This window comes from Tyto alba, unplaced genomic scaffold, assembly GCF_018691265.1.
Source record: "Tyto alba isolate M040663 unplaced genomic scaffold, T.alba_DEE_v4.0 Super-Scaffold_2, whole genome shotgun sequence".
Lineage (NCBI taxonomy): Eukaryota > Metazoa > Chordata > Aves > Strigiformes > Tytonidae > Tyto > Tyto alba.
Window position 1 is genome coordinate 28699027 of NW_024881282.1, and position 25288 is coordinate 28724314.

Below are 25288 nucleotides of genomic sequence, written 5' to 3' on the forward strand. Positions count from 1 at the left end.
TGCACTTGAATGAGTTTCCTGGCATATGCAAAATTAAAAATGTAAATATGGAATATCTGCAAGGTCAAAAACCGAGAAAATACAAAAAGCTGAAAGCTGTGGAACTTGACTGCTATGTGGACCAGCTAGTACAAAGTGGACATACTTCAAATATATAAGGGGTGAAATAATAAACAAGAGATCTTTTTAAACTAAAGAATGAAGTGTAAACTCATGCTAAAGAATATGTTGAATATAAATTACTTCAACATGTGTCTGATGTTAACCATATGTACCTTGATGAATCAGGGCCCATAAGCTTTTCTCATCATTAAGTTATTTTATACTCCTCAATTCCACTGAAGATCAGCCTTTACCTGATCCGTCATTTTTTCTGTCCTTTCATGAGTATTTCTTAATTCCTAACAAAAATTTCCCTTCAGAGTTTCTTTTTCTAAAATGAAATAACAGTGATGTCAGTCTTACAGGATGATCATGGTCCAAACTGGGATCATATTTTATGATCAGATGGTGACATTTGTCCAGATCTTGGATTTTCCTGGGGAACCAGGGAACTGGAGAGAAAGCAGAAAGAGTTAAGTAAGATAAGATCAAATAATTTTTAAAAGACACTGAAAATAAAAGTTTTGTTAAAGATTACAAGCTTTATTTTCATCAATATCTGAGAATATTCACATTTACATGTCAACATATGTCAGTAGTTGAATTCATTTGCTGACCAAAGTGGCAAGCTGGATGAAAAATTATCTGAAACTATTTTACAATGTTAATCCCTCAGTCTTAATTCATAGAAACAATTTTTAAAGGTGAAATAATTTATTTTTGAGACAAATTAAATGTTCTGTTTGACACATCACAATAAATTTATTTCTACATTTTGGACTTAAGGAAATATTTTCATCATTTCTGTCCTGGTTTGGGCTGGAATAGAGTTAATATTCCTTTTTGGGAACTAGAAGGGTGCTGTGTTTTGGATTTAGCTTTGGGTTTGGTAAGAGAAGAATGCTGATAGCACACTGATGTTTTCAGCTGCTGCTGAGATTTCAAGGACTCTCCAACTCCCCATGTCCTGCCCGTGCGCAGGGAGCAGGAAGGGAGCATGGCCAGAGCACCAGAGCCAAATTGGCCAATGAAGTATTCCATATCATGGAATGTCATGCTCACTATATAGAGGAGGGGTGGTCGGGAAGGAGCTCTCTCACTTTCGGGATTGCGATTGCAGGGTCTTGGTATTTCAGGATCGCTAGCTGGGAATGGGCTGGATATTTGTTAGTGGGTGGTGAGCAACTGTATTGTGCATTGCCTGTTTACATTTTCTATTACTGTCATTATTTTCATTTTATTACCATTATTAAACTGTTCCTATCTCAGCCTGTGAGTCTCCCTTTACCCCTCCAATTCCCTCCCCCATTCCCAGATTGGGGGGAGAGGGTGGGTGAGTGGCTGCAGGGTGGTTGGCTGCCGACCAGGCTCAAACCATGACAATGTCTAAAAAGTAGTCTTAAATTCTCATACCTTTAAAGGTGAAAACAACATTTTAAAAGGAAAACATGAAATTTCTAGCAACAAAACAAGCCAAGAAGTATCTTGACTTTAATATTTTTCATTATGGCTCTCTTTTTTTTTTTTTTTCAAAATTATTCTACCAATAACTGAATTTTCAAAATCTCCTTCCTCTGAAGTGAGGACCTTTTCTAGTAACTAAAATAAAAATAAAGTGTGCTCATTTTAATTTAAGTACCAGCATTTATAACCAATTAATTAAAAAAAGATACTGAAAAAAGACAAAGTTGATTTGAGGTCAGACTGATGTTGTGATCAGATTTAGTGTGTTACGATTCAGAAAAGGTCTGATTTGTGTCACCTTAATCTCATAATTGACAACAGACTATGCATCTCTGTGCTGAATGGCAAATTTAGCTTTAGAACTATATTATATCCAGGCACAGCCAGTTCACAAAGGTATAGGGCTACAAATACATACTGATGTTGGGAAATTCCAATCCTTTCAGTTTTGATATTAATATCAACACTCTGAACTTCACATTGAACAAATTCCAGATATGGTCAATTCTGCGATAAGAAGGAAGAAATACTAGTCTGACAGATGTCTTACATCACCGCAGAATTTTTTTGCTGAGCCTTTGTCTTTGGCTGTACCAATGGTTCTGCATGCAATGGTGCCTGTCCTGACATCTGACCATATCTCCTCAAAACCTGTACCTGATCATAAGTCTTCCAATGTATATCCCCATATATATCTTGCCTATCCCTCACTGAGTCCTGGGAGAGAGTGGACAGACCAAAGGAGAGGGGAGGAAGGACCATGGCAGAATCCTTGGCCTGGTCACAGAAGTGGATGCAGCCAATAAAACAGGGACAGTGCTCACAGATGCTAGTTTGGCTGCATCTGTGCTTCATGAAAGCAGAGATAACCACTGCCTTCTCAACTGAGCACCAAATTCATTTGGGTTAAAGCCACTATGGGCGGGGCATCGTATTATCGTTGTCCTTCACCAAACTGCCTGGGAAGATGTGTCTGGCTCATCTAAAAACTCTGAAGAAAAGAATAAAAAGTCCATGTGGGGAAAAAATAGATTAATCCAGAAGCTGGAGCCTCGGGTGATGGGAGTAGCCAGAAAGTACATATTTTCATCTTCCCAGAAAAATAATTGTTGACCAGTAAGCATGTTTATACAACTTAACTTCTCATTACCAATACGGTCTCACAGGCATCTGCAAACCCCACAAGAAAGTGAAGCTGCAGCTAGCCTCTGTAAGAGGCACAGCCATTTTCAATAAGATATACCAGAAAAATGGACCACTAGCCAATCTTAGAACTATAGGATAGCTGAGCTGAAAGTCCTCTGACACTTTGGCACCCCCAAATTCACCTCAGTAGAACCAAAACCACTAAGAGCTTTAAGGCCAAAACCTCCAAATTCCCAGTTCCTGCTGGTGCCCACACCTAAGGTGTTTCTGTGGGCCACAGATACCAACTGTCTGACCCTTTCATCTTGAAATCAAATTAACTGCATCACTGAATTCTGGGGTCTGAAACACCCAGAAAAGACTCTTTACAAACTAAACAGTGCTGTGTGTAAGTCTAAACTAACTTAGAAACAGACTCTGGACATTTGCATGCCAAGTATATCAATTCTGGCATCCTTATATCCAAAATAAGCCTGATTACTTTTATGATTGCTGTTCAGAACCATAAGAAAAGGAAAATGTGAAGAAAATTATGTTCTTAATATTCCTCTGCTTTAACCATTAGCACACCCTCTTTTAACAGTCCCTAGTTTTTATTGTAGATCCCAGTCCCAGCACACCTGGAACTAACTGCTACTTCTGAGTGCAAACCTCTCAACTACCAAGGAAGTCCTAAATAAATGTTTCTTCAGCTCCCAAACTCTCGTTGGCTCTCCAGTTTCCCTAATGACAGTGACACTCTTTTGATATCTCCACAGTCCCTGAAAACAGCTTGGCATGGACTATCTCTCATCACTAGCCTGAAGGTGAATTTCTAGCAACACCCAAAGGTGTCCAAACAAGCCTGTATTAGCTAAAGGACCCTGGGAATTTCTGACTGGCCTTATCAAGGGTGGGAAACCTCATGGCTATTCTGTATTCAGAGAACTCAACCTATAAGCTGGAACCGTCAGCCTTCTCATTTATCATGGGCACATCTGGCATCCTCAGGATTGTATTAAAGGTCTCTAACAACTTGTTGTACTCACTGATCCCCTACCTGCCTGCAAACAGGAAAAATACTGGTCTACCTCTGGCAAACTCACTTTCCATCTTGGTGACTGGTAGGGATGGTGACTCAAATACAGCACAGGCAGTGGAGTAGTCACTTGCAGCAATTTTCCAGGTGAAATACTGTTCCTAAAGTGCAAACTTTGAAGCTGCACAACCTCCAAATAAGCTTTTCAGGTGCCTGGGAAAATGCCTGATGCTCTATTACTCCAGCTTTGGCAGTAGATCTGTTCTCTACAAGAAGATCATTCCCTGGTTCTCCCAGTCTGCCCAGTACTTGAAGACTTTCTGCTGACCCTCTCTCCCTCTCTCACTCTGGAAGTTTCTTACAGCTTGTTGCATTTAGCTTTTTTCAGTGAAGGAGCAATCTACCTCCAGAGAGTCCCACTGGATCCAGATGGCAGTAGCCAGGACACCATAAACAGACAGCTACTTCTTCCTTTAACAAAACAATGCAATGCACTACAAGCAAACGAAACATTCAGGCTCTCTGCTATATCATTATGTTCCCATCAAGTGTATGTGTTCACCTCAGAGCTGTCAGTTCTCTGCACAGCTCTCAGCTCTCAGCACACAAACTTCCTGTCATTTAGGAGTTTCCACTTTCTCCTCAGCTTCTTGTTTTGCTGCTGTATCCTTCCCATCTTCCTTTTTGCTGCAATGCTTTCTCTCACCTCAGTTCCACTGGCTATGATAAAGTGCCTCTCTTTCCACACCAATGGCAATGGTGCCAGTTCAGGTAAAATAGTCATGCAGTGAAGAAAAATGAATGCACACTCACCTGCTTTCCAGACAAATTAAAGTACTATTATGAAGATAAAGTTTAAAAAGTTACTCAAAAAAGAAACAGAATAGCATTAATAAATGCATGATTCTTACCTTTGTATTCTCTGCTAGTTTTCACATCCTCTGCTACTCTCCTTAAGGAGGTGATAAGGATACTGTGAACTTCACATTCAACAAAAATGTCAAGATCATCATCAGAGTTCTTGGGCTTTTTGGCTCGTCTGGTTTCAAAGTGATGGATCTGAATTTCAAGCATCTGCAAGAGCCAGATGTTTGTACGATGAAGCTTCTCCAAAGACTGAAAATCCAGGTAAGTCTAGACACACTTCTACAATGCCTTTGAAAGGTGACTAAAAGAGGTATTAACATGAAATGCATGTTGAGTGATGAAGCCCAATAATGCCCAGTTTAGAAGGAGCTAAAATACAGGCAGAGCTAAAGATTAAACACTGTAGAATTAGGTAGAGGTAGATGGAGATGAAAGATGCGATACTGTTGACTGTAGCATTTCATCTGTGCAGAAAAAACAAACGAGTGGCTCAGTAACTCTTAAAACCCTGGCAGAATGAAGGCAGATCTATTGATGTATAATAACACCATAATCATTAAATAATTGCTAACAATTAAAAATAAGTAACAAATACCACACTTTTCTTTTAATTATTCATTTTCACAGATGAGAGTGAGCACCTGGTAGGGATACTTCAAGTGCCTAGTATATATAATGGTTGTATGGTTTACAGCTCTTGTATTCTCTGTATCTCTTGCCGAATATGCAGAGAAAATTCATTGGCTTCTAACATCACCACATCCTGAGTGCTTGAAATGCTGGCCTGTTGTTCAGTCATGGCTGGCCACCACAACTGCTAGAAAGAAGTAATATGTTGGTATCTGCTCTAAACAACTCTTACCTAAAATGATGATTCTTCTAAATGACTGTGTCCAGCTGCTCCCCTCCAGAGCTCTCTCCTCCTTACCTGGAGAGGCCAGCCAACCTCTCTGAGCAGCTGTAGCAGAACAGGGACAATGAGAAAGGGGGAAGGCAGATGGCAGCATAAGTCGGGCAGGTATCAGGAGAAGGGTGAAGGAGGGTGAGATGCAGGGTGGGAGAGGTGAAGGCAATAGGGACAGAAGAGAGGGCTCGATGGATGAAATGGATGGTGAGGTCTGTACCTCAAAGACTCTGGCTGCCTTAGAGAGCTCAGTCTTCCTTACATTGCAGAGGGTGAGGGTCTGGATGAGAGTGACTTTGCCATCCTCACTTTTGGAGTCCAGGCTGCCTTGCCTGTTCAATGACTCTATGCCATGTATCTCCTTCTCTCTGCTGACCTCTTCCTTTTGGCCTGGGATCCCCACCAAGTCAGTCTTCATTGGGAGACAGGGGAGTGGATTGCAATTGTCAGGTGTTGAGAGGAAACTGCCTGAGGATGTGAGTGCTTTTCTCAGAGCAATGGCCAGGCGATGTGGTGGGAGTGGAGATGCAGTGCGTCTATGTGAGTGGTGAGATGAGAGCTGCTGGACAGCAGTGAAGCAAACTGGTTGCTACTGTGTTAGGTGTAGGGACATTTATGCTGGCCATGCCAGACACATCAAGGGAAATTGCCTGCGTAGGATATGCGCAAGAGACCAAGATAACCCTCCTCCTCTAGGTAACTTCAAAGCGCAGCCCTCCTGCTCTGTTTGAAGGTATCTGAAAACTGTTCAACCCTGGAGATGGGCTCCTTTGTGGGGAGGCAATTAGCCAGATCCCCATTTACATCTCCCAGTCTTGACCACCCTGCACAATGTCTGAGATTGCCTTTCCTCCCCACTCTCTCTTACCTCACTGGGGCCCTCTCTGCATTGACCATGCCTCCAGGGAACCAAATGGGCTCTTCCCCCAAACCTTAGCCCAATCTAAGTGGTGCCCCTCTGCACAGATGCAGTTGTGGAAATGCCTGAGAGACATGATCCAGAGTCAGAGTTCATTGCCTACTTCTGAGCTTTTTCTGCCCACAGGATCTGACCTGTGCTACCGTAGCCCTACAAGAGCTGAATGCTGCCTCTAGGCTAAGTTCCTTTGTTGGAACTTGTTCCTGTCATGATTTTCTCTCCAGTGAAGTAGGCTCTCAAAAAACTCAAGGTCACATCTTTCTCACATCTGTCAGGGCAAGCTCAGGGTGCATTCAGCTCTGCTCCTGCTAGCACATGGCATCCCTTGACATCCACCAATACGTTTCTGAATATGAGCAGTTGTATCTTCACAACCCAAGATATAGTGTGCTGGAATCCCTGTGAAAGTCATCTTGCAGGCCCAAAGATCACTTCTCCGTCCTCCCCTTGCAGATGGAGCCATTTCTGATGTACCCCTTAGATGACCCTGCCTGGGTCACAAACCCCAGTGCATATTGCTCTTGCCTGCTCCCTGGACAGGGAAGACAATGACAGAGCAACCAAATTTTGTTCTCCGGAAACCTTGACAGCACCATGCTTCCTCTTGGCTCAAGACAGAGCACCACAAAGGTCTCGATTTCCCCCTCCATTGTCTGGCTGAAGCAAGCAAACCCAAGGCCAAATTTTGGAGCACCGTGCCCAGGGGGCAGATCTCAGTGTCCTGAGGAACACCGGCCCATCCAGACCTCGGGCACTGCGGGCTTTGCAGGCTGGGGCAAGTGCCAGCCTGGGTAGAGGAGCCGCCAGCTGGGGCCAGGGGGCGGGGCCAGGCTGTGGGGCCAGTGGGGCCCAGAGCTGCCTGTGGGCAGGGCAGGGTGCTGTCCACGGTGGTCAACCCAGACAAGTCCTGAGACTTCTACCAAAAGAGGCAAGTGTTGCTATAAGCCCCCAGGAGCTTTACAACAAAGAGAAGAAATCTGTTTTTAGTAAGGACGCTGGCCCAAAGAAGCCACCATAAGGGCAAAAGAACTGAAGAAGAAATGAGAAAAAAAAGCAAGGGTGGAGTTTCCAGTCAGGGAGAAAAGTTCTGGCAAATGAGAAAAAAAAGTTGGCTTGCAAACTGCATAGAAACTTCTTGATTTGCAGCCATTTCCTCCAATCCTACCTTTAAAAACAGACTGAGAAATTCATACACCACAGGTATCTTGCCTGTTTTGGTACAAGTCTCAGGATTTGTCTGTTGTGTTGAACCCGCTCCCGGGCTCCCCGCCCCCAGGCCGGCTCATGGCCCAGGGGGCTCGGGGAGGGCCAGGGGGCACTTTAGAGGTGGCTGAATTGCAGCTGCAAACTGAATGGGGAGGGGGGATAAGAAGCAGGCTTTGAGGGGGAAAAAAGGCTTTTCCCACTCCCACCCTCCCCCAGCTGTGGTGGCAAGGCTGGCCAAAGGAGAACAAGCTGAGCTGAGTCTGACTGTCTGAGTCAAAATTGGGCCTTTCCCATGAAGGGTGGGTGCATGAAGGCCACAGGCATGGCACAAACAACAAGGCACAAGTTCTCCTAGTCCAGCTATGTGTGAACATGTAGGCGAAAGCCCTAGTGCTCAAGATGCATGTTTAAGGCACTGGTCACAAAGACTGGTGGAGCATGGACATCAGGCTCCTATGGCTGTCTTTATGCCCTAGTGTCGGAGTCCCATCTCTATATGATTGTACATGGGTCTGTGTATGAACAGAGCTTTCTCTATAGAACCAGACTGGACTCGCCAACCAGTGTGATAGATGAAGTAGCACAGGCAGAGCTCACAGCACAACTTTGCAGCCCACTGCAGAACTAGCACAGAGAGCCCTGTCTCTCCAGGTGGTGAAATGTCCTTGACCAGAGAGTAGACACTCCAATACCAACTTTAATCCGTGCTTGGGAGAAGCCCAAGAAGGCCTCACCCACCATGTAAGTCAGCTCTACTGAGACATCACAGAATCCTGCTTTGAGCACTTTTGGGGACCTCTAGGAGTTTGGGAGGAGAGGTCTCAGGCTGGGTGCTGCAGTTTAAAGGGCTCTCCAAGGACTGGAGCACAGCATGTCAATCTTTCCCATGGGTACAGGCAGCTTCTCTCTGCAGAAGGTGGGGTTCTCCCACCCCAAGAGTAGGCTCACCCCCTCTTGTGCAGCCCCTGGGGTGGTGCTTTAAAAGACCATGGCTGATCACCACAACCTGCTCATTTCTGATCTGTTACCACTGCAGATATCTCCACCTTGTATGAGCAGAGTGCTATTCATTTGAGATGGATACAGCATTAATATTTCTGTTTATTTAGGTTAACTTAAATGTCTACATTTGAATCAAAAATGTCTTCTCTGCCAACATCCAGCATGGTTTGAAGCAACAAAGAGACAGGTTTTAAAATAATGCACTCCTGTGGATTCTTCCTGTGCTTAATCCCTCTTTCAATAATTTCTGCATCATTTGGGGAATAAAGTGTCCCTTCTCCAAGTATGCTGTCAGATCTAGGCATCTTAAGACACCCAGAGGAGACCACCTCCCTGTGTAACCTGTGCTGTCAAGCCCTCCCTCCATCACCATCAATGACCTTGGCCAAGATCACTGAAAAGGAGAAGGGCCTCATGAAAGGGTTTCTCTGATCACCTAAACAGAGCTGGAGATAGGGACATCAAGAAATGTGATCACAGTGGGATAGAAGAGAGGAAGCTTACTTAAAAGATTAGCTTGGGATAGGTTAGTCAGACCAGCATACAAAGATGCGCAGACTACGTAAAGGTAAAGCAATCAAGGCTTTGCAAGAAAATCTGCTTTCAGTATATTTCTTCTTCTTTTAAATTACTGAGTCAAAAAAAAAAATGACTTTTTCTCAACTCTCAGTCTTGCTGAACAGCTATGTTACGCTGCTTTGGCTGGAGTTATTGCTCATTTAAACCTGCATTAAGGGACACAGAATCAGACATGTGGCATCAATACTCCTTGACTATTCCACTTGCATATAAAAGACATCCATGAATCCTGGGTTCTCAATATCACTATAGATTTACTGCTGCTGTCACTCATAACAACAGCCAGAATCAGAGGATCCTGGAAAGCTGTCTGAGCATTAGTTTGAAAGACTTCACCCTTGGGATGAAATTGTCTCTTTGTGGTACACAGTTACCTTATGGGTCTTATTATATTAAGAGAAAAAAATATGGGCTACTTTCACACTGAAAATACATGACAAGCAGGATTGAAAGATCTACACAGACATTGTCATGAGAAAAAAAGGAAGAAAAAAAGATACAGAGATAGAAAAGCTTACTTCAAAGCACCGAAATGATACCATTTTGCATAAGTATATGTCTATTGAAAAGGGTTACAGCTGGTATCCTTAGATTAATGTTATTATCCACTATAAATATAATGGAAACAGCTGTAGTTTGTATCTTCCTAAAGGGTGATGCTACATTAAAGCTCCATTGATTTTCAAACTATAAATACAAGAATAGTACAATAGTAGGTATAAGACTCATGGACTTTCAAATCCCTTTCCATCTTTGGATCTTCTAACAGAAATGTGACTCCTGAATCATGTTAGTATCATGATGCATAACTGTTTCAAGCTGGAAATACTGTTCTGCTTTGTTTTGCTCCATTCTGTTCCAATGTACAAGTGCTGATCTCCTCCCTTCTTCAACTAGACAGCTACAGGGAGGCATTATAAAACGTGAGCCAGTCCAAGAGGTCGTTTAGCTGTTCTGATTGAAAGTTATTGGACAAAATACAGAAATAACTTCCTGAGCAGCAAAGCTCTTCTCTCTCCATGGCTCAACCATTGTGTTAAGTTGGAATCAACCTTGCTTCCATTTGCTGCCTCAGTCAAGCTATAGTCCAGGAAAAATAAAACTGCTTTCACCAAAAAATGGAAACTAAAGCTCAAGTGGGAGAAGGAAGAACACTCCAAAAAGAACCGTGACTCAGGGGCTCTCTTGAAAGACGTCATATTTGGGTTTGAATGCATTCAGTCTAGGACACAGCTAACCCAGGTCTTCCATAGCTTTGGTGGGGGCTCTAGCCACAGATACAGTGAGTCAGGAGTTGGAAGGCTCTGATGTCTTCAGCTGCATTTTAAGAACCACTTCTCCATTTCCAAGGTGCTAGTATTGTGAGTCCAGAAAGTTAGGAGACACCTTGTAGCAGTGCTGAATAAAGTACTCTCAGGAAAGGATACACACAGGACACAAGGTAGCCTTCACACATCAGTCTTCCATAGTGAGTAGCTGAGTATGTCTATTAAGAGAGGTCTCCTCTTTCCATAAACTGACTGATCCTGAATCAGCTCTGAATCCATGGTGTTACACAAAATTACAGCCAGCACAACTCTGAGAGTGGACTAATAAGGTCTTGGTGCCCTGCTAAAGCATTGGCATGGTTTCTTGCTTGCACAAAGTATTGACAAACTGACCTCATATCCAACTGCAAAAAAACACACAGACTTGCCTTTATGTAACTCTCCCCTGAAGGGGTTTTTTGGTGGGTACTGTATTGAGGCACAGACTCTATGCTCTGGATAAGCAGTCTCAGTGTCTTGCTGAGGGACTCCTCTCTGCAGACCAATGACACATCACAGCATATTGCGTTCTTGACTTGCACAAACCTTTTTGGGATTGATGCTTGTGCAAATACAGTAAGTATATTTACACACGGTGATCAATCTTTGCTAATGAGGCTGCTGCACACTTGCTGTCTTCTCTGCTAACATCTGTGCTTTGGATCAATGGCAACATCACATTTTTAGGAAAAAAAAAAATATTTCAGGATATTGGTCCTTGTCTGTAAAAGTAGAGATACAGAGGGCCAAGCAGTATATGTATACCCCCTGAAAGGTGTAGCATTTGGGAATTCATGTGAACCTTGAACAAATATGAGGGACTGAGGGAAGAATGACTGTGAGAGAAAGCAAGGTGGATTAGTCCGTTAGTCGTTGTCATTCTGCCCCTGGGACCAGGCTGGTAATGCAACCTCACAGCTGCAGCAGACTATAGCTCTGCATGGTGGAGATCTCCTCTTTCTGCTAACCTTTGGCACAGGAGATATGGAGGCTTTCCCCAGATTCACAAAATTAAGATCATTTTTATGCATTAGTGGGAAAAATTGGATTAGTGTCTGAAGGCCAAAAGAGTTAAGGGTCACCTGTAGATGCCTATTTATCTCCTAATCTATAGTAATTAAGATATATAACATAAGCATTTATACAGTACACAGGAAGATAATAGACTGAGGCTAGATGAAGACTGGCATTTGCACATGACACCTTCTAGTCAGTAGCCAGTGTTTAGCAAGTTACAGCAAATCTTCATTTTATCTTCTGGAGGGCATTGCAAAGGATCCCCATCTCACCTGCAAAAGAAATAATCGGAGTAGTTAATTCTACATCTAACCCATTTCTAACACTCCTGTATATATTTACCCTTTACCTATTCCCTGAAAGAATAAGGTGAGTAAAAAAGTGCTGGACTGGACACATTTATTAGGGTTTTACTGGAGTACGGTCAAGTCAGCCCTTTGCCTTCATCAGCCATACAAAGATGGCTCATAGGATCAAGGATGCTGGCTTTCAACAGGCTAGCTAATGTCAGGGGGAAAATGTATCAGGAAAAGGGCTAGAATGGAAAAAGGAAATGTGATTAAAGCCAAGCTTTTCCTTTTCTTCTTTACTGAGAACAGCTAGAGAAACACATCAGAATACATCACAAGGCCTTCTGGCCTTTCCTAGCACCTCCACTAAAGCTAGATATTTCAGATGTAACAAACTACAGTCAAGTGGAAATGCTATTTTGAAGCTTGGCTAGAATCAGGAAGCAATTTTTGCACCAGAAAGAAAATGTGTGCTGCTTTATCTTGGTCACACTCAGAGCATTAAATGCAAACAGGTGAAATCTGCTTTGTGGTTGCTATTTCTGGTCCAAGCTTCGAGGAATTCAAGATAACAAATCTGTAGTTCCTTACTATTGATAGTGTCAGCTAAATTCTTCAGCTGCTTTGCATTGTCCAAGACTTCAATCCTCTGGGTGTAGGGATTGTACCGAACAGAGAAAGGTCGAGGGATTGTTTGAGCAAATTTCCTGAGGCAAAAATACAAAAACACATACAAACTTGAAAAGATCCTTTTTACAGTAACTCACTCTTTTCTTGGTGTGTGCATTTGTTGGTGAGGGGAATAAGAAAATCTCTGAGAGGAAATAACTGAAATTCCTGCCGAGTGATCTGAAACCTACAGCATTCTGTAACATGCTTGAATCTGCATTTGTCCTTACCACCTTTGTTTTTTTCTGAACAGGACTAATTATGCTATTGGCATGGCAACACTGCTTCTGTTATAGGCCAGCTATGTAGCTAAACATAGGATTTGTCAAACTTGAAAACCTCATTTTCCTTTCAGTAATGCAAAATATAGGAATTCTGATCCAAGCCTGCAATTTCTAGAAAAATAAAGTCAAGTACCTATGCCATCCTGGCATATCAAGGAGCAAGCAGAGTGCTACCTTCTGGCCTGGTTGGTAGTGGTTTCTAGGTCATTGCAAAGACAGATAGATAGTCAATGGAATGAAGCAGCATTCTTGCCATCCCTTATTTGCAGCCTTCACATCTGCAAAATAGTAAATTCCATGGCAGAAACATTAAGATTTTGATATCTTGGGAAAATATTAATTTGCATAATCGCAGAACTGTGGCAAGGAGGACTCTGAACAGGATGAGATGGTCAGAGCTATTGTTCCAGGCTCCTTGTAGACCCCAGCAGGATACTGGCTTATATATCTGCTTCGGATTACTGAAGTTATTGCTGGAAGAGGAAGGAAAGCATGCAGGAGTTGACTATGGAGCCCCACTATACAGGCTGTGACTCAGTATGGTAAATCCCTTATGCCCACAACAGCAGAGTCTGCTGGATGCCACCTCCACATTGCTCCTTCAATTTAGTCCTAATTATTATCAGCTAAGGCCATTGTCTCAAATAGAGTGCAGTGTGAGCAGTCCACAAGATGTGACAATGGAAAAAAAATTATGTTGACTATGATGAAAGTATTTAGTGCCATCAGTCCAGTTTTTCTAAGAGGAGAGCTCCATGTTAGAAGGCGGTCTTCCTAAATCTCAGTTGAAGGTAATATCCTAGTTAGAAGATGAAAGCCTTAAGATGAAATATTTTAGGTGAGCCTCAGAATAATTTTTCTGTGAGGTTTTCTATTACACACAAACACACATGTTCAGGTGCAAGCCACAAATGCAGGCACTGAACCAACACCCAGACCTCTAATTCAATTTAACCACTTTTCCAATTTGGTCACTGAAACAAATAAAAGAAGTTCCAAGATAGTTTGTATAGAGTAAGGCAGCATCTTCTGCTTTCTCAATGAACTTTCTATTCAGTTGGAGAAGTATACAGAGAAGATAGAAACTGTGTGCAGGATATTAATAGCACAAACCAGAAAAGAAGACCATCTTTCTCAGGTGTATCCCAGAGAAAAGGGCAGAAGGAGATGCTGCAGGCTTATGACAACTGAGGAATCAGCAAGGGAGTTAGCTAGGAAGAGCTTGGAGCCAGGGAGCCTGGGGCTGCAGAATATTTTGAGTGTCAGTATGTGTTTATCTGTGAAAGGTAAAGAGAGATAGAAGAAACTGCAGGTCTGAGATAAGTCCCTGTGTGGCATCTCCAAGTGAAAAAGCCAAGCCCCCAGTGGCTTGGCTAACATCCAGAAATATGGTGGTGGGTTTTTTTAAACAGAAATATTATTGTGAGGTGGAACCCAACTGAACCCAAAACACAATCTGAGCCATTCCTGTTTCAAGAACCAGAACTGAACTTGGACAATTATTTCAAAGTCCTGTTGAACTGGAACTGAATCTGTATTTGAGTCACAGATGACTGAATGATTTACTGTGTAGCCCTGTAGTCTTGTAAACACACTGCTGGTAACAAGGAGGAGGCTCTGTATTAAGCTAACCACAGAGGCCTCAGGATTGGGGTTATTAGGCTTGCTTGATGTTTTGTTTAGCTGTAATAACAACTGTCTAATGACAATGTAGCTATTACCTAATCTGTTTTAATTTTGCCTAATTCTGAATAGTTGTGTGCTATAATGCCTATCATTAATAATTTTTATATAGGCAGGAAAAGCAAGTAGTTACACTCTACAGTGTGAACTAAGTCTGACCCTAAAGTAATGATGCAGCATAAAGGAGTACTAGCATGGTCTGATAACAGAGACCATAAAGGTGCAAGCATAGGATAATGTTAGTGGTTTCTGGACTATCAACAACTCCCCACTGGTCTGTTATTCACAGTAAAGCAAACTTAGGAGCTGAGAAAAAAAAAAAAAAAAAAAAAAAAGAATTTTAGAGGAAGCAAAAGGGACAAACTAAAAAATATTTAACATAAATAGTAAAGTCAGAAGTAACACAGATTTGCAGACCAATGTAGAAAGAGCAAGATGTAAAGCATGTTAGAAAACAGAAAAGTGGCCCTGAGGAGACCTTGGGCTTAGGAGGAAGAAAGGAAGCATCAACGCCTCACAAAAGAGAGGAAGAAACTCCATTCATTAACATCACAGTCCTGCTCTGAAGACTTCAAGATGCTGATTACTAGACAAATCCATACCCTCACACACCAGACTGGAACTGTTGACTTAAGACACAAAAGAAAGTGTAAAGGTGAGCATAACTTAAGAGGAAAAGGAGTAGATATCAGGAGGTTCTGGTTTTTTTTTTTTTTTGTACAAGAACTTTTAACTACAGTTAAAAGATTCGGCTTGCATTACTTAGCTAGCTTTGACACTGTTAGTATCATTGCAATTGGACTAATAACAATTTTTTGTTGCATTTTAGTTATACAGATGAAACTCTCAATTAGAGTAACTACAAATTCTTGGCTTCATGTATAAGGTACATTCCCCTTATTGCCCATAACAAGATTTTGAGTGTAACAGCTGCTTAGTCTCTTTAAACATTGCACAGCTTTTTCTAGTGCCTCTCAAAACAGTACTGTCAACCCAAGAACTGTTGTGGCAATGGAATTCACTGTATTGGTAATGGAAAAGAAGTTGGGTCTTCTGTGGAATGACTGGATTACCTTAGTTTTTCTTTTGCATCTTTAAAACTTTCAGCAACATAATAGACAGGCTGGAACTCAGTAACAGGGTACTTCTGCATGGCAGTCTTCTCCAGAACAAGAGGCTGAATCTCAGGCTTACTTGACAAACAATACTATGAGCGAAAAGGTAAGAAATTTATTTCAGTTAAAATGTGCTTGAATTTTCTGTGAAAGAAATACAGAGATACTGAATGCCACCCAGTTTTGGACAGGAAAGAGTTGCTCCTGTGGAATACAATGGCAATGTCACTCACTAGGAAAGAAGCAGGTATGAGTCCCCTATGTGTGCATACACTGACACATTTATTAGAGCTCTTCAATGAAATATGACATTTCATGCTACTTCTATGCACAAAGTATGAAGCAAAATAAGGATCTGAAGACATTCAGAAGAGAAATTCGAGCAGTTATAAAAATCTTTGAATTGCTGTTTTATAGGACACACCTGCAGCTCCCCATATGAAGACAGCAGCCCTGCACCATATGCCTTGAGTGAATCGCCTTCCTTACACAGTCCAAACTCCACCGTAAACCAATAAACCTATCAAGAAAAATAGACAGAAACAGGATTCTTTGATCAAAAAGAGTAGGTGCACATCATTGATTTGAATACGTTTGGAGCTTATATTTCTATTTAAAATATTGCCATGTGTCAAACATCAACTGTATAAATAAAATAAATGTCCCCACAGACTGAAATTCTTCTCCTGGAAGGGGCATAGTGCTAGACCCAGTGTGCCTGCAAATCAGTTCAGTTCCCTGACAAACACAGTTGTGGTTTACTGTGCTTACATTTGTCAGCAGAGCAGAGACAATGAAACTACAGCAATAAAATTTAATTTTGGTTGGCCAACCCAGTTAAAGTTTGAACCTTAGTTGATAGAAGTTTGTGTCCTGTTTCACACAGAGAGTGTCTAGCTGCAGCAGCAGAAGAGGGAATGGGCTGTTAGTGCAATACTGAAGGAAGATGGTGTGTGGCCTAGCTTGACTTTTTGATCTGTCATTTTGAAGGGATATCTGCTCTGACTCAGAAGAACCACCTCATCTATCAGAATCAGCAAAGGTGGTGCAACGCTTTGCCCAGGTGAGTAGATTCTGGGGACGCTAATCTAATAGGCATATCCTTGTTTTTGTTTGAAGTTTGCAACTCTGGGTCTCAGTAGTCTCAGAGTAGGATTCAGGTGAGCCACACTGACTGCAGAGGATATTATCTGTCCGGTGGAGTGGAATAGAAGAGACACTTGCAGATAGAACTGCTACTGAAGCTGCCTCCTGAAATTTTCTGTGGGGAAGTAGTAACATGTAATCTCTTCTTGCCCAATATGTTTGTGCTGGAGGAAATCTTGTCTAGGCTTCTGTGTTTAATCACAACTGTCACTTTGAATAAGGGGTGCCAAAGCTATTTTCCTTTAATGCAACTGTTTCAGGGTGGGGTTTTCCAAGCAAAGACTTCATTCTGTTCCCATTCAACTCTATGGGAGTTCTATCAGTGACTTCAGTGGCAGTAGAATTATGACAACACAGGGCGCTTTGGAAAACTGAGCCCTCATTTATTAAATTACCGTAGCAAGTTTCTCGATGAAATCATCCGGAGCTCCCAGAGATGCCAGTCCAATTTCCTGTAACAATAAACTATTATTCTTCAAGCTGTTTGTTGCAAACATTCTTCCTGTCTTGTCTTATGTAATTTCTCATATTTTAAATGTTACGATCACTTACTATCCACACACAAATGTTTACAGAACATGTTCCTATCATGCAACATCAATTTTAAACCAGAAGTCTCTCCAGAAATGAACAAAGGATCTTGTCCAAATGTCGTTTACAAGGCATGATCCTTTGTGCCTGGTACAAAGCCCATTGAGGTCAAATAAAATTTTCCTCTTGCTTTGACAGGCTTTTGGTCAAGTCTACAATGAATATCTGAGAGAATGATATGGTCAAAAGGAGGTAGATCAGTCACACCCACACACCTTAAATATTTATCTTTGTTTTGATGGGCCCTGATTGCAGCAGTTTTCCTGAAGCCTTGAATGAGTTTTTTTTTTCTGAATGACAGAGCATGATTTGAAAGAGATTATTCATAACTTGGGAAGTAATGGAGACTTTCCTGGGAGGTATGCAATAGCTGAATTCAGACAACAGCCTCACAAGACTGTATATAACCAGGTCCCTTTCTCAGTTTGCTCCAGTGAAAACCATACAGTGCAAAAATCAGAGCACCCCACACACACACCAAAAGCATGGGAGCAGCCATCACCATGTCAAATCCTAATAATCCAAGGTGAAGTAGATCTTATCTTGAAGGAAACTGCAGTTCTTGGAAGGGGCAGAACCTGAGAGCAATACTGAGTGCTTACTAATTACATCAGGTTGTCTTTTGAGCAGGATGCTACTTCAAATCCATCCCTCCCTCCCTCCCTCCTTCCTCCCTTCCTCCCTTCCGTCCTTCCTTCCTCCCTTCCGTCCTTCCTTCCATCCTTCCGTCCTCCCTCCCTCCCTCCCTCCCTCCCTCCCTCCCTCCCTCCCTCCCTCCCTCCCTCCCTCCCTCCCTCCCTCCCTCCCTCCCTCCCTCCCTCCCTCCCTCCCTCCCTCCCTCCCTCCCTCCCTCCTTCCTCCCTTCCTCCCTTCCTCCCTTCCTCCCTTCCTCCCTTCCTCCCTTCCTCCCTTCCTCCCTCCCTCCCTCCCTCCCTCCCTCCCTCCCTCCCTCCCTCCCTCCCTCCCTCCCTCCCTCCCTCCCTCCCTCCCTCCCTTCCTTCCTTCCCTCCTCCCTCCTCCTTCCTTCCTTCCTTCCTTCCTTCCTTCCTTCCTTCCTTCCTTCCTTCCTTCCTTCCGTCCTCCCTCCCTTCCTCCCTTCCTCCCTCCTTCCTTCCTCCCTTCCTCCCTCCCTCCCTCCCTCCCTCCCTCCCTCCCTCCCTCCCTCCCTCCCTCCCTCCCTCCCTTCCTTCCGTCCTTCCTTCCGTCCTCCCTCCCTTCCTCCCTTCCTCCCTCCTTCCTTCCTCCCTTCCTCCCTTCCTCCCTCCCTCCCTCCCTCCCTCCCTCCCTCCCTTCCTTCCTTCCGTCCTTCCTTCCGTCCTTCTGTTCTTCCTTCCTTCCTTCCTCCCTCCCTCCCTCCCTCCCTCCCTCCCTTCCTTCCTTCCTTCCTCCCTCCCTTTCCTTCCCTTCCTTCCTTTCCTTCCCTTCTCTCCCTCCCTCCCTCCCTCCCTTCCTTCTGTCCTTCCGTCCTTCCTTCTGTCCTTCCTTCCTTCCATCCTTCCTTCCGTCCTTCCATCCATCCTTCCATCCTTCCTTCCGTCCTTCCATCCGTCCTTCCATCCTTCATTCCTTCCTTCCTTCCCTCCCTCCCTCCCTCCCTTCCTTCCTTTCCTTCCTTCTTTCCTCCTTCCCTCCCTCCCTCCCTTCCTCCCTCCCCTTTATTTTTCTTTTTTTTTTTTTTTTTTTTTTTCCCTTCTTCTCTTGCCTGCTTTCTTTCTTTCTGTCTGTCTATCTGTCTTTATGACTTTCTCTCTTTGTGTCTTTTGATGTTTTCCGGGAAGATGCAGCCAAAAGCTTACTCCTTCACAGAGGTTTGGCTTCTTTTCCAGAGACATTAACACTACCAAAGAGAAAGCTCCTCTCCAGCCTTCTCCCATGCTTGCAGCTGAGATAGTCCCTCACTTTACTCGGCATCCTCTGTGGCTTCAATAGAGAACAAAAAAACCCTTCCACTTTCCCTAACACTTGGACTGCATGGTGGGGCAATAACTCATCTGACTCATGAGTCATTTAACTTCGCTCAGAAGGATCAACATCTACAGAAAGGTTTTTAGATGATGGCTTTGCAAAGGATTTGACTTAAAAAAAAAAAAAAAACAAAAAAAAACAAAAACAACTAACACAGGACAGACATTTGGAGTTTGAGTGTATGAGTTCACTTAAATGACTTGTGTCAGGATTTCAAGCAATAAATAAATCCGCTTCGGCCACTCTTAAACAGTATGTTTAAAGGTGAAGCCACCCCACTCCTCATAGTTCTTGGCTTATCCAATGAATTACTTAGTCTCTGGTGTGTTCAATTATATAAATACTATAACCACTGAGTAACTTACCTGGGAAAACTGAGCAAAACTGGGATCAGCAAAAAGAGGCACATGTCCTAGCAGCTCATGGCAAATATCACTGCAGGAAAACATGACATCTGAATAACTTTAATTCAGAAAAAGTCCAGCAATGCTGGATGAATGATCTAGAGTCAGTACATAGTCAAGAGTGCATTGCATTTGCTCCTACCAGCAAACAATCCTCAAGACTCACAGGAAAATATTTTGCTTTAAAATTATTCTTGGGATAGAAACTCTTGCACAGTCCAGGGTTTTCAGTGCTTTTTATCATCATACATCCCTCAGAGGAAGGATGATACTTTATTTGGTTTTCCTTATGGAAGAAAACCATCCATTCAACTGCCTGCCCAGCTCAGGAAAGCCCAGAAAGAACATGGACTTTTCAGTGTCAAGGACAAGAGACCTCTTTAGATGATGCTCAGGCTACTAAAACAATTCACCATGGTGTCAACATGTACCTCAAAACCTCAACTCTAGTCCCTGTTCAGGCCCACAGCCTCCCACTGTGAGGTTGAAGGTCACCCTTCCTCAGGTAGGACTACTTTCATCATAAGTTGAAGTTGGCAGCTAGACAGGCATGTTTGGGGAAGAACTCACCTAGGGACTGCTAGATTTTTCAAAGACACGGAAGTGATTCAGCAAGATGGAAAGGGGAGACGGATAAGATGCTCCCAAGAGGGCCAGGTCTGTGGAAGACATTTTAGCCTGGCTTTGTGCAGGATGAGAATGGGGTGAGCAGAAAGAGAAAAGAAAAGCAGAAGAATGAGGGATAGAAAAATGGAGGGAAAAAGGAGGTTGTGGGAAGAAGTAGGTAAGAGAGGGGAAGAATTGAAACAATATGAAGCAGAGGAAGAAAACTGTTTTGAAAATGACAAGTGGAAAAGGACAATGGACAGGGACAGAGAGAAACATTACAGCATAAAACTGAAACAGTGAAAGGATCAATGATCTGGTCTTCCTCTATCTTGCTGCCAGAAGCTTGCTTGAAACATGTTGAGTCATTTCTGCACTAAATTTCACATCACTGTTTGGGTGCTAATAGCTAAGCTAAAGGCCTTTGTACACTGCTCTCATGTCCCAGCCACCATGCAAGCATGCCTTCAGTAGCAAAACTGCCTCATCTGTCCCATAAGAACTTGCAGAAGAGGATGCAGCTTGTTAAAAATACTAGAAATCTTCTGTAAATGTTTTCAGAAGAGAGAAGTCACTTGGCTGCTCTTTATTAGCTCTGTTCACAGGAGTACTGCAGAGTCCCACATGGTTATTATCAGTAGGGCTGACCCTGCTGATAGTCTGCTGCAACCTTACGTACTTTCTGTGCCAAAGTACTTACGGCTCTGGTGTGTACATGGGTTTGGACGCGTGGCGAATATACTGTGTAGAGTGGAATACCCGGAACGCCAGCCCAGCCAAGAAATCCCGAGAGGAGAGCAAGCCTGCAACAGGACGCAGGCGAAATCCAGTGCAGGCTGAAAGGACAAAAAAAATGGCATATTAAAAACAGCCAGTGTGTTTGATTTGTCTTTATCCAGACTCCCCACAGAGGAAAAAGTTTGCTGATTGTTTTCTTCGTTCTCCTTATGTTAAATAAAATTTAATTGTGAAAGAGCAGGGAATTTTCTACCCATGTATACCACCATCACAGTAGCTGAGCATCTGTGCTATCGTACCCCTGGAAGTTTTAGAGAGAGACCTGGGACACAGGGTAAGTGACGCGTCTAAGCACCATAGAGAGCCATGATAAAGCAGGGACTACTTTTCCATCCCTGGAAACACCACCCCCACTGACAGCTGAAGTTTTTCATTTGATTTGGTTTTTTTATATGCTTCAAACTTACTCTGCAAAAATTTTGAAATATCTTCAAGCTGGGGAATGTTGTCCTCCTGATAGCCACAGTACTTCTCCAGCAGTGGGAACACATGGTTGTGTTCATAACAAGCATGAGTTGGATAGAGACTCTTCAGCTCCCTGAAGACAGTGCCCCACGTTTTTTTTTCTTCTTCCGTGTAGGTGACTCGAGGAATAGGTTGGCCACTGGAAAGAAAATGGATACCCTCCATAGGAGCGACGGAGAAAGTGTCCTATGCCACCAGCATCATACTCCGGAGATTTATACTGCCTGTCCAGGAGCTGATGGTGCGGGAGGGGACATGCCTTTGGTCTAACAAGCAGGTGGAAAAGGAGCCTTGCTTGCCCGTGGTCAGAGGCTGGGAAGGACTTTACTGACCTCAGCTGAGATACTGGCCTTTAGACAACTCCTTGCATTATCATGGTAAAAATAAATTAGTGCTTATTTGTCTTATCAGGATGTTCCACTGAAAATTTTTGCTGTCTGTTGACTTCAAGTTATTTGCATTTCTAGATATGGAGCAGCTGTCGAATTTCTTGCTCTAATACACATTACATTCATTGTTTTGGTTACAACAGGGAAACCATCAGCTCCAGAAAACTCTGTTTCTTGGAGGGGCAGAGAAATTCTGATCTGTGCTTTCTGTTGTAGCAGATGCAGACTCCAGACAGTTTGACTTTTTATAATTATAATGAGTAATTTTGAGTCAAATCCCACCCTCGGGCCCCCATGCACTTAGCTCATGTTGAATCTAGCAGGAATTAGACGATCACAAGCAATGTAGTTTGGCCTCCTGTGAATAGTCAATTCCTTAGCAATAATGATAGGGCCATTAGGTGAATCCAGCAGCTTTCAAAAATCAGAGGGGTTTAAGTAGCTTAATAGGGTTAACATCACTGCTGGAATAATGCTGGAGCTTTCCAAGCCCCAGAGACCATTGTTAAACTCTTGATGACACCCCACCATCTCCCACTCCCTCATTTTTTCCTTGAGCCTCAGGGCAGCTCCTCTGGAGCACCATCATTTTCTGTCTCTCTGTATCAGCCCTCCTTGATCTGTGGAGCTTTAAACAGCATGTTGAATTATGAGGATTGCTGTGGGATTGTTGTTCCTATAGCACTCCTAAATAATCCTCAACCATTTTACAGGACTACAGGGGGAAGTTATGGCTTAAAAACCTTTCAAGTTTCAATTAAAATTTTTCAGGGATCAACAGGGCCAGAAACAAAGGAAAGCAAACTAAAAGCAAAGAAAAGAGAAGTCAGAGAAATTTAGCACTGAACAAAAACAGTGGGTAAATGTATCAGGAAAGAAGGCAAAAAAACAAAGGCAGAGTAGAGAGACAAACAGCAGGAGTAAAGAGGACAAAATAGGTGCAAAAGAAGGGACACAGAAGAGGATGAAATTGATGGTGGGAACAAGATTATAAGACAAGCAACCACAAACCCACCTCACCTTTGTAGCTGGGTAGAACCTTTACAAGCTAAGCACATTTGCCTTTTCACATACTTTCCATGAAGCCTGATAACTCTAGTTGTCCCTCTCCTTCTGCCTGGTTCTCTACATCTCTGTGCCATGCTGGAGACACCCCCTTGACCTCTACTTCACACTGTAGACCCTGAAAGGTATGTCTGCCAGGGGTAGCACCCAGGGCAAAGACATCACAGATCCATCTGGGCCTTCCTGAATCAACACCCAAAGTCACAAAACCCTCAGGCCTTCTTTCCACAAGCCCCAGAAGCCCAGACATGGGCTTTCACACCCTACTTACTGCTCTGTTACTGAAAAACCTGATTGAAAAGTCCAAGAACTTACTTCACATAAATTGTACTTTTTGGACGTAGCTCTAGGTCTGTATAGGCTCTGTTTCCAATGTGTCTGAGGATAATATCTGGATAAAAGACTAAATATTAATTAGTTAAATCTTGGAATATAATGGTTTCATCTTCCTAAGATGGTTTCAGTTTGAATTTTAGGGAGAGGGGGTGGTTAACATGCTTTTTGTTTCAATTCTATGTAAAATTTGGTGGAAGCCTGCAAACTAGAAACCAGAATTTGCTATCCATTATGCAGGAAAGGTAAATCTTCTGTGTGATACCTATAAACGAACATTAGATCCATCCACATCTGGCCACAAAGACTTATCCAAATTTCCTAGCTATAAACTGGGCTCCTGACTTTTTTCACTTTCCATCAATCAGTCCAATTTTGTCTCTCATTTTGAGAGACATTAATCTAAATTATTAGCTCTTTGGTTCAGGGACTATCTCTTCATCACAGTTCTGTACAAAGTGGAGCCCTAAATGTACAACATATGTTACTTTATCCTTTGCAATCACAGTTTTTACCAGTCTCAGCAAGAATCAGGCCCAATAGGCCTGATATAAATGTGTGAATCGCTCCAGAAAGAGAATTTTATCTCTTCCAGATCTGGTCACTGAAAGCAATCAAGCAAGCCTGTTCTAACTGAATTTATCTTCTCCATTTATTTTTTCATGGGAAATTAGAGCCTAAATTGCTGATTGCAGCTGGGTCAGACATGATAAAAGTAGACTATCAAGCACTGGATTAGCATCAGCACCATAAGTTATTTATTATTTTAATAGTGTGTGTAGCTCCTTCTTTAATGTAAATGATAGGCACTCCTCCCCCAGCCCTGATTTAATAGGGAGAATAGCAGAAGCGGCTTTATTCAATACTCAGGTCTTTGTAGTAGCAACGGAGTTTGCTGCTCAATTAGACAACAAAGCCAGGGAAGAGGGGTGTTGTGGGGAAAGAAGGGAGGTGATGTTCTCTTCTGAACGTGTGCCTGGAACAATTTACTTTTGTTTTACTGCGATTTGGGGATAAATGTGTGAACAGGAAGATTTAAACACATGGCAGAGAAAAGACAACAACAGGAGGATGCTTGTGGAAAAATAAGGCTTTCCAGCAGGGTGAGAGCTCTAGGAGAGGGCAGGAGATGTGGGCTTGCTTTCTGCCCACGTGCTGAGCACTCACTGTCTGTAGTTGTAGGCAATATCCGCAAACTCCTTCCTCCGGGCCCTGTACACAGGATCTTTGAACCCCTAAAAAGAAACAGCAATGGTCAGTCCCTGTGTAAGTGCAGACGGTGAACAACTTCCTCTCACTGAGCACCCTCAGGCATGGCTGGTGCAGTCCAAGAAGTGCAGGAGAGTGACTGGGGAAGCTGCCTCCATCCTGCCTGGCTCTGCTCACGCAGGGCACCGCTCCTTCCCAGCCTGCAGGGCCACCAGAGCAGCCGTTCAACCACAGCCTCCCAGCACCTCTTACCCCCCCAGCACCTCTTACCCCCCCAAGTCATTTCTTTTTCTTATTTCCACTTGCTACAAAAAAGGGAAAAAAGGTCCTTTACAGCACCAACACGGTGCTCCCGCAAGAGCAATATGCTGAATTAATGGCACTTAGATAGCCATGTCCTTGTGGTTTCTCATGAAGCTTGCTGCAGTTCTTGGCACAGATGGGCTAATGTAGAGGAGCAGAGTTAAAACACATTAGAAACACACTCATCAACTCAGTCAGACTTTTTAGATGGATTTTCAGCATGAACCAGGCTTAAAGCTGCTCATTTTCAAAGTGTTAGAAGATCAGTAGGCACTTACCAGGCCAAGAAGCCCTAATTGCACTACAAATTCAACCATTTGAAGGGATTTAATTACTACAGAGAATGTCTAATAGACCTTGTGGTTGGGAGCTTGACCTTTGCAGCTAATTGCCAATAAAACCAGTGATAAGAAATATAGTCTTTAAACCTTCAACTTGGATA

At 43.0% G+C, this 25288-nt stretch overlaps 1 protein-coding gene across 1 annotated transcript in view; it reads right to left on the minus strand.

The window, feature by feature from the left end:
* Positions 1–9868: 9868 nt before the first annotated feature.
* Positions 9869–25288, minus strand: part of LOC104367747 (phenylalanine-4-hydroxylase) — a 42330-nt gene continuing 26910 nt past the window's right edge. The window contains exons 5-13 of the mRNA XM_033008020.1: positions 24502–24569; positions 21490–21686; positions 20985–21120; positions 19640–19709; positions 17114–17170; positions 15997–16092; positions 15531–15664; positions 12413–12528; positions 9869–11803 (exon numbers count right to left, since the gene is read on the minus strand). Of these exons, the coding sequence (XP_032863911.1) occupies positions 11760–11803; positions 12413–12528; positions 15531–15664; positions 15997–16092; positions 17114–17170; positions 19640–19709; positions 20985–21120; positions 21490–21686; positions 24502–24569 (918 nt within the window). The 3' untranslated portion in view covers positions 9869–11759. The remainder of the gene's footprint in view (positions 11804–12412; positions 12529–15530; positions 15665–15996; positions 16093–17113; positions 17171–19639; positions 19710–20984; positions 21121–21489; positions 21687–24501; positions 24570–25288) is intronic.